Source organism: Drosophila sechellia, chromosome 4 (genome assembly GCF_004382195.2).
Source record: "Drosophila sechellia strain sech25 chromosome 4, ASM438219v1, whole genome shotgun sequence".
Lineage (NCBI taxonomy): Eukaryota > Metazoa > Arthropoda > Insecta > Diptera > Drosophilidae > Drosophila > Drosophila sechellia.
The window spans coordinates 65001-75084 of record NC_045953.1 but is presented as its reverse complement, the minus strand read 5'-3'; the positions used below and the strand labels follow the sequence as shown (position 1 = coordinate 75084).

Here is a 10084-nt window from a genome sequence, read left to right as displayed (position 1 = left end):
TTATATTTATATCTGCAAAACAAAACAATATATTTTCTGCAACTTATAAAATTGCTAAATAGTTCACAGCGCGAAAAACTCTATGAGAAGGTTAAAAAACAACCAGAGTATTGTGGCACATTGAAATTATTTTAGCAAAATGTTTCTGGAACATCTTCGACTCCATCGCTGGCTTCTGTGTCTTCCTTCATCTTTTTCTTTCTTCTAACATTAATGAGTTGCTTGGATGTGGATTCGGAACTGGAACTTACATATTTACATGGATGCTTACTAGGTTTTTAATGGTAAACTTCCCTATTATATGCTCCGTGTGAATACAGCATTACAATGCCCTCTAGCTCGATAGTTCAATATGTATGCGATAGGCCGATACAGCCGATACTGATAATCTGCTCTAGGACTGATAGTGTACACACAACGTTTGAGCGTTGCTCAGGAAGTTTTTTTTAATAAGTATTTGTTTACATTGACTAATCGATTTTTTGTGTTAAACAACTTCAAAAAAAAAATGAGCTAAACCTAAAATAGCCAAATGGATATTTTTAATTTAAAAATATTTATGCACAAACAGTGAATCAGCGGCACATAAAATTAATTCGCATTGAATTCAATCGATATTATAAAGTTATATTATTAAGGAGAGAGAATGTAGTGCTAAATAATAATAAAAATGACAAATGGGGAATTGATGCCCAAACTCATCTACAAGCTGATCATTCACAAAACCAAAAATAAATATGTTGCGAAAGGAATTGTCTTGTGTAAACATTATACATGTGTTACATGTACTGTGTATTATTATCATATTCGGTTCTCAGCATTATTGCGTTAGCTGCATTGAAGAATTGCCGGCTCAGGTGTTATCTCCCTTAAATGACATAGTCGCCCAGTTTAACTTGCCATCAATACCAGTTCAATCAACAGCTTCCAGCTATGGCAATCGATCAATTGGTAACAATATAGAACGTGTTATAGACTCGCAATCTAAAAATTATTTTACACACTTGAGCTTCGACTTTATGCACAATGTTTTGTTTGCGGGTGCTACAAATAAAATACTTAAACTTAACGAAAACCTTCGAGTGCTGGCTGAGGCTGTTACTGGGCCGTTACATGATTCCCCTCAATGTCACGCAGGAGGCTGTCCGGAAGATATTGAGACATCGCTTGTCAATAACTTCAACAAAATTCTCGTAGTAAGCTACGCGCACGATGGTATACTCATAGCGTGTGGAAGCATTCGACAAGGTAAAATGGCAAACACATATCAAAATAAAAATAAGAGACTTAAGTCGCTGGCTTCGTATGGAACCGAAACCCCTGACATATTGTATTGGTTTATAGAAGTTATTGGTCATTATTTGTAGTCATTGTAGACCAATGTCTCAGTGTTTTTGGGCTCCATATAAAAAAGCATCGATTAATTATTCGAAAGTGCGGAAGGAATATGATTATAAAAAATATGAAACATGGTCAATTTCATAATTTTTTTGGCATATCGATAGAAATTTGAAAAACTGTAATAATACAGCTGTGTTCAAAAAAATAGCAGTGCTTGGGACCTGCGAGTTTAAGTTAAAAAATTCCTATGATTTACAATTTTAATGGTCAAATTTTTTTTATAATATCGTTAAGTATTTAATTTCAAACAATTTAGCAAATGTTTCACTTTTATTTCTTTAATAGTTTCGAAAATATAGATTAAAACAACATAATAGGCAGAAATTCTGGTGTTCACTAAAATAGCAGTGCTATGAAAAAATAGTAAAAAAAAATCAAATTGACTTAGAACGAACTAAGTTTTTCTTTTTAATGTGTTAATTAGGGCCTAATACTTGGTTGGATAGCCTTTGTTAGCCAGCACAGCCTTACACCCACGCGACATGGAGTCCACCAGGTCCTGGCAACGTTTGGGGGGTATTCTTGACCATGCATCCTGCACAACTTGCCAAATCTGAGCCTTAGACGTCGGGGATTTCTTCGACACATATTGTTTAATGTCCCCCCACAGGTTTTCAATCGGGTTTAAATCGGAAGATGATGCTGGCCACGGCATTACATCTATTCTATTTTGGGTGAACCTATTCTTAGCCGATTTGCTTCTGCGTTTCGTATTATTATCCTGTTGGAATGTCTATTTTAAGGGAATATTATATTCAGAATATGACATTAAGACATCACTAAGAATATTTGCATATGCGTTTTGGGCTCTAATACCATAAATCATATGGTATGGACTCATACCATTGTAAAAAAACAAGCCCACACCAGGATTTTAGGTCCACCATGATTGAAAGTCATCAGTGGGTGTTTTGGGTGGTACTCCGTGTTTGGAGGTCATCAGATATTTTGCAGTGAACCAGTTCCACCAAATAGCACTATTTTTGACCCATCAATCGAAAGGATATTACGCCATTTGGAGACTGGCCAGATTAGGTAGGTTTTAGGGAAGCTTAACCTTGCCTTAATATGCCTAGGGCTAAGTAGGAGATCCTTTCATGGACTCCTCGCACTTAAATTTTGATTCAGTAGTCATCCCTGAATAGTAACGTCGCTTATTCCCAAGTTCAGCTCAAACTTTATGTCCCCAAAGGATGCAAAAGGATAGACTTTGCTGTAACGAACTATGCGCCGATCCTCTATATCTGTGGTTTTACGTATGGTACCACGGTTTTCGGGCTTCCATTCATATTTAATGGCATTGGATACCATTTTGGCAGAGCATTCAAGGGTTTTTTGAATGTCCTTATATGTTTTTCCTTCCTTTCTAAGCTTAAAAATTAACATTCTTTTCTCCTGGGAGCAGTGGCGCCCTCTACCCACTAAAATAAAATTTTTAAAATTTTTTTTAATTCATTGCCCTTTAAAATATACGAATTAACTTAACCAAACTCACTTTTTAGAAAATATTGATCATTTCGAGACTTTACAATGGACAAAACCAGAGACTGCTATTCTTATGAACAGCCTAAAAGTGGTGAATTTGCTCAAGAATGTAAATAAAAAAAGGATAACATGAAAAACTGACGGGATTTTCTTTTTTTCTATATCTATATATTCCATTTTACAAAAATAAGTGGAAAAAAAAGTGGATTCCAAAAAGGGACATGGAGAAACACATTTGTGTTTCTTAGTTTCCATCGCACTGCTATTTTTTTGAACACAGCTGTATGTAACAAAAAATGTACAAGATATATAAATATTTAGATTTATACAAAATTAAAAAATATTTAATCATTTTTCAAAAGTGTGGACGTTTATATTCTTATAGGGTCGAAATCGTTTCATTCTGCATTTTACATACTTTTAAAAAAATCCCTCTTACTCTACAAATATAACAAATAATACAAATATATATAGAAATTGGCTAGACAAATAAAATGAAAAAAAAATAAATAATTTTTCAAATGTTTTCGCTCTACTGTTGCACAAACTCCGAGGCATTATAATCATAAATATAGGTTCGGTACGATTTCTCTGATATTATGACGGACGACCATAGCATCTGACGACTAAAAAAATATAAATGGGCAAGCTAAGAGAATCAAAAGTCGCAAATTTATGTAAGCTAATTTCTGGTCGCCAATTACGTAATCACCCTGTGGAATTCTGGCCGCAACAATGTGAAATATATTTGTATGTGTAATGAAAATTGTTGGCTTGACATATTTCTGCGGTTTGTGGGCAAAAATTTTCACCTTTTATAGTTTTTGAGATCTCAGCGTTCGTATGGACGGACAGGCAGACGGACATGAGTAGATCGACTCGGTTAGTCATCGAGATAAAGATTTGTAATACTTTATAGGTTCGGAAACGTTCCCTTCTACATGTAGTATACATTTTTACTTTACAAGTTAGACTTAGGTGTTATATTTTGTCCTTAAAATAGGTTTAAAAAAATTCCGCGATAATAATTAAATAATCTTTATTTTCAGGAGCCTGCGAAATTTATAGCCTGCCACGTTTTCCGGCAACGCCCCAGTTCTTCGCAGTTCCTTTGGCTGCTAACGATGAAAACGCGTCTACATATGCATTTGTAGGTCCGGCGAGATATGCATGGAAAGAAGAGGATATTTTATATGTGGGGACAACATTTACGAATGTTGGTGATTATCGCCATGACGTGCCAGCCATTTCGTCCCGCCGACTTGATGATTTAAACTATGCTGAATTCTCAATACAGCAGTCAATTATAAATATCGATGTAAAATATCGGGATCATTTTCTAGTCGATTATATTTACGGCTTTAATTCTTCTGAGTATGCGTACTTTATAATTGTTCAAAAAAAATCACATTTAGCTGATGAGGCCGGTTATGTAACACGCTTGGCACGCATTTGCATTACAGATCCTAATTACGACAGCTATACTGAAATAACTGTTCAATGCACTGCAACTGAAAACAATGTTGACTACAATATTGTGCGGGATGCGAAAGTAACCCCAGCCAGCCACAAATTGGCGCAAAAAATGGGCATAAAAAAAGACGATAATGTCTTAATAACAGTTTTTTCTCCCTCAAAAGAAATAAGTAATCAGCCAGAAAGTATGTCTGCTATGTGTATATATAGCATTAAAGATATTGAAGACATGTTTATTGAAAATATCCATCTGTGTTTTAACGGAACCACAAAAGATCGAAATTTGGGCTATATATCCGGCACCATTAATGATGGCAGATGTCCAATAGTTGGTTCGCTCGGTAACATTTACAACTTTTGCTCTGTGGGACTTAAAATAAGCGGAGTATCCCCAATCACTGCACACGCACTTTTTCATTTTGATAATGTTTCAGTTACTTCAGTCACAGCAACTTTAACGACTGATCAACAGCATTCTCTTGCATTTCTTGGAACGAACATGGGAGTGATCAAAAAAGTTTTATTATCTGGTCAAAGTCCAGGCGAGTACGAGGAAATAGTTGTGGATGCTGGAAATCGTATACTACCAAATACAATGATGTCGCCAAAAAATGATTTTCTTTACGTACTTTCTCAACGAAAAATAACTAAGCTTAGAATTGAACACTGTTCTGTGTACACGAATTGTTCCGCTTGCTTAGAGTCTCGGGATCCTTTTTGTGGATGGTGTTCCTTGGAGAAGCGGTGCACTGTTCGATCAACATGCCAGCGAGATACATCTGCATCAAGGTGGCTTTCATTAGGTAGTGGACAGCAATGCATAGAATTTGAATCTATTATCCCAGAGAAAATACCAATTTCCGAATTATCGCACCTGCATTTAATTATTCGAACTTTGCCCGAACCTTTTAATGCAAAATACCGATGTGTTTTTGGAAATTCCACCCCCATTGATGCCGAAATTTTGGAAAACGGACTCGGATGTGCTACTCCCCCATTAGATGAAAGACCATTAATACCAACAAACAGTGATCATATTTTGGTGCCATTGTCAGTAAGAAGTTCGGAGACAAATAAGGATTTTGTATCAAGGAATTTTGCTTTTTTTGACTGCTCACATCATGAAAATTGCCAGGAGTGTCTACAAAGTTCCTGGGGTTGCAACTGGTGTATTTTTGACAATAAGTGCGTTCACAAATCATTGCAATGCCGTAACATAGAAAATGCTGTAAATACTGTTGGTCACTGCCCCCACTTAAAAAAAAATCATCCGGAAATACTTCTACCTGTGAGAGTGCCAATAGAAATTAGGCTAGAGATTGAAAATTTACCAAAACCCAAGAGCGCACATGCTGGTTTTTTATGTACCATACATATTGAAGCAGCTCAGATGCTACTCCCTGCTCATGTTGAGTCAAACAAAATTGTAGTTTGCGAAAAAACACCATATTTCTACGAGACTAATACACATGAATATCAGGCGAAGGTTGTAGTTACATGGAACTTCCAGCATTATGTGGACACCGCAATCGTTACATTATACAAGTGTGACGTGTTGGGCTCTCATCGGGAACATGCTGATTGCAGTTTGTGCGTAACTCGTGATCCAAAATACAAATGTGCTTGGTGCAGCAACTCATGTGTATATAATGAAACATGCACAGATGATAAAATTTCTATTAGCTCAGGATCTAAATCGTCTATAGAAAATGAGTGCCCATTACCAAGAATTGATATTATTAAACCATTATCTGGGCCAATCGAGGGTGGAACTCTTATTACAATTGAAGGAAGTAATTTGGGCATACGAGAGGAAGATGTTCGTGGCAAAATATTTATTGGTTCTGTGCCTTGTGAACTAGAAAACTATCAAATATCGGTAAAAATTGAATGCCGGACTGGGGCAGCATTGTACGAAATGTCTGCACCCATAAAAGTTGCAAATGATGCAGGGTTTACTGAATCAACTGTTCAGTTTCATTTTAAGAATGTGCTGTTAACAGGTTTATATCCCACAATTGGCCCTAGGTCGGGAGGGACACAATTGTCTTTAATTGGAAAGTTTTTGAACATTGGCTCAACTATGCGAGCATTTTTAGATGAGTATGAGTGTCATATAGATGTTACACAAGCTTCATCATCCCAAGTTAGTTGTACTACATCAGAAGCTACCCAACCTGAACCAATACGGTCCCTTCATCTAGTTATTGATGGTGCTAACAGAACGTTAGAATGCCAGATCTCAGCCCCAAGCATTATCAATACAAATCCGACTCGAAGTAGTTTTGGTTCTTATCAACTCCGTTCACCACCCCGGCAACCCTGCTCTATTTTTAACTATACACAGGACCCGCGTATAATGCAAATTAAGCCATTGCGTAGTTTTAAAAGTGGTGGTCGAGTCCTCACCGTTCATGGAATATATCTTAATTCCATTCAAAAACCTGAACTAGAAGTGTTTTATGACAATGAACGAGTAAATAAAACATCTTGTGTGGTGATCAACTCTAATCAAATGGAATGTCCATCTCCTCCAGTAAATTACAAATTTGAGACGTTTAAAAAGACGAACAGAAAGATGGATACTGAATTGCACTTACAGAATTCTTCGTTTCCAACTGAAACCAGGTATAAAAATGAATATGAAAGAAAAAAGAGGCGAGCCGACTTTGGAGACAACTTTCGCTTATACACAAATGAAGGATCTTCGGCCAACTATTTTGTTAACACCACATTCGTTAAGGTTCATGAAACTCAACTAAACTTACAACTAAGTTTTGTAATGGACAATGTACAGCTAGTTCGAAACTTGAATAAATATTTTCATGACATAAGGAGCACTATTGTCTATTTAGCAGACCCCAAATATTTGCCATTTCCCAACGACGGAGTTAAACTCTACAAGGGTGACAGCTTGGTCATAGAAGGCGAGCTTTTAAACTTGGCAGCTGATGAGTACGATGTAAATGTAACGATTGGAACTTCGCAATGCAATATTACCAGCCTGGCACTTAACCAACTTTTATGCATTCCGCCGGAGCAACAACCACTTCCAACTGATGAAAATGGTGTGGATCAATCGACTGATTTACCTCTTGTTGTCGTTAAAGTAGGTCGAAATCTTCGTTTTGTAATAGGATATCTTAAGTATGATTTAAATAAACCCTATGTTTTCTCCCATGCCTTGTTAGTCGGCATAGTAACGGTAGCACTTCTGGTCGTTGTTTTTGTAATTGTACTCATAATATTCAGAAGGAAATCAACACAAGCAGAACGCGAGTATAAACGAATTCAGATACAGATGATTACATTAGAAAGCAACGTACGTTCTGAGTGTAAACAGGCATTCGCTGAGCTCCAAACGGACATGACCGACCTAACAGCAGATTTGGAGAGCACAGGCATACCAACTTTAGATCACGTGAACTATATTATGAAGGTGTTTTTCCCTGGTGTATCAGATCATCCTATTTTAAATTCACCAAAATTTCATGAAGGTAGCCCACAGACTAACTACGACGCAGCTATGGTACAATTTGAACAACTGATTGGCAATAAATATTTTTTATTAATGTTCATAGAAACATTAGAAGCTCAACGTTCATCATTTTCAATTCGAGACCGAGTTAACGTTGCCTCATTAATAATGGTTGTTTTAATGAACAAGATGGAATATGCCACGGAAATTTTGAAGTCCCTTTTATTACGTTTAATAGATAAATCACTTGCCAGTAAACATCCTCAGCTGATGTTAAGGCGTACTGAAAGCGTTGTTGAAAAAATGTTGACCAACTACCTAGCAATTTGTATGTACGATTACCTTAAAGAGTACGCCGGATCAAATTTATTTTTGCTTTTCAAAGCAATAAAGCATCAAATTGAAAAGGGTTTAGTGGACGCAATAACCAACGATGCCCGTTACTCACTTTCAGAAGAGCGTCTTCTGCATGAACAAGTTACCCATTCTGTTGTAATATTGCATATTTTACAAGATGATCTTGATGAAAAAGTCCAATGTCGCGTAAACGATTGGGATACCATTTCTCAAGTTAAGCTTAAAATCCTTGACTCGATTTTTAAAAACACTCCTTTCTCTATGAGGCCATCTGTACACGAAGTAGACTTAGAATGGAGGCACGGCCGAGGAGGTCATCTTACATTACAAGATGAAGACTTAACAACCAAAACCGTTAATGGATGGAAACGCCTTAACACATTAGCTCATTATGGAGTCAAAGAATCTGCAGTAATGTCACTAATTGCACGGCAAAATGATAATTATCATATACCATACAGTAAAAACCAAAATTCGGCACCATACCACAATTGTAAGTACTAAGCTCAATATTTTATATTTTAATTAACAGTTTTACCTTTTTGCAGTTTATTTTATAAACAATTCGCAAAATCATATTATTATTAACAATGATATCGAATCAGGTTTGCAACAGCCCCGGCTTTACCATCTTGTTAAGCCCAATATACCTGATCATTATATGAACATTAAAAACTCCGTTTTATCCGGAGGATCACCAGCATTTCAATCGCATGTCGTAAATAATTGTAATGACAGGGTGAACAAAACAATACCAGAAGTCTACCTTACACGCCTTTTGGCCACAAAAGGAACTATACAAAAATTTGTTGATGATTTTTTCTCAATTATTTTAACTGTTAATGAGGAGTTGCCACCTGCCGTTAAATGGCTCTTTGACTTACTTGATGAAGCTGCGCGACGCCATGATATCGCTGATACTGATATTGTGCACGCTTGGAAGTCCAATTGTTTGCCTCTTCGATTCTGGGTTAATTTTATAAAAAATCCGGATTTTATATTTGATGTAAATAAAACATACAGCGTTGATTCATGTTTAAGTGTCATTGCACAAACATTTATGGACGCTTGCTCAACATCAGAGCATAGACTTGGAAAAGATTCGCCGTCAAATAAGTTGCTGTTTGCTAAGGTGAGTGTAAAATACCCATTATGTTTGTTTGGAAAAGTAAACAACAAAGCGAATATTAATTCTAGCAATACTCTAATGTCAAAAGTTTTTTTTTTTAATTTCGAAGATGTAGCTCTTCAAAAATTCTTTGAATGAAGGCAGGATTTAGTTTCATCTTAGTTTTCAATTTATGACAAATCGAAACTCTTCTCAGGGTACATCGACAGATGATAGCTTTTCTAAAAACAGTCGAAACACCGAATTTAACGAAACGTTATCAAATATTTGAATGCAAAAAAAAATTTTAAAATGTGATAAAATTGTAGTTCTTCAGATAGGGTTTTGCTAGTCTTTAAATATGTTTGTTTTAAATTATTATACCCGTTACTCGTAGAGGAAAGGGGAATATTAGATCAGTTGAAAAGTGTGTAACAGGCAGAAGGAAGCTTTTCCGAACATGTAAACTATAAAAATTTTTGATCAGCACCAATAGCCGAGTCGATCTGGCCCTGTCCGTCCGTATGAAAATATAGAATGTTGAGATTAAGCATGGAAGATACAATACCAAGACGGCCTCTTCAACGCTTAAAAATTTATCTCGCATTCGCTTTACCGGAGTAACGTATAAACTGAGCACCAGGTAAACCTTCTGTTTTGTTATTTTCTTGTAAATACGGAGTCTATCAAAGTAATTAATCAACCAAAAAACCTATTAACGAGGCATTATTTCTAATGACAATAAAACAAAGCAAAAACATTTTATACATTTAGACTTT

General features: G+C 36.1%; 1 protein-coding gene across 1 annotated transcript in view; it reads left to right on the top strand.

The window, feature by feature from the left end:
- The first annotated feature begins 414 nt into the window (after nucleotides 1–414).
- Nucleotides 415–10084, top strand: part of LOC6620291 (plexin-B) — a 10459-nt gene continuing 789 nt past the window's right edge. The window contains exons 1-3 of the mRNA XM_002044448.2: nucleotides 415–1248; nucleotides 3936–8690; nucleotides 8746–9329. Coding sequence (XP_002044484.2) covers nucleotides 738–1248; nucleotides 3936–8690; nucleotides 8746–9329 — 5850 coding nt within the window. The 5' untranslated portion in view covers nucleotides 415–737. The remainder of the gene's footprint in view (nucleotides 1249–3935; nucleotides 8691–8745; nucleotides 9330–10084) is intronic.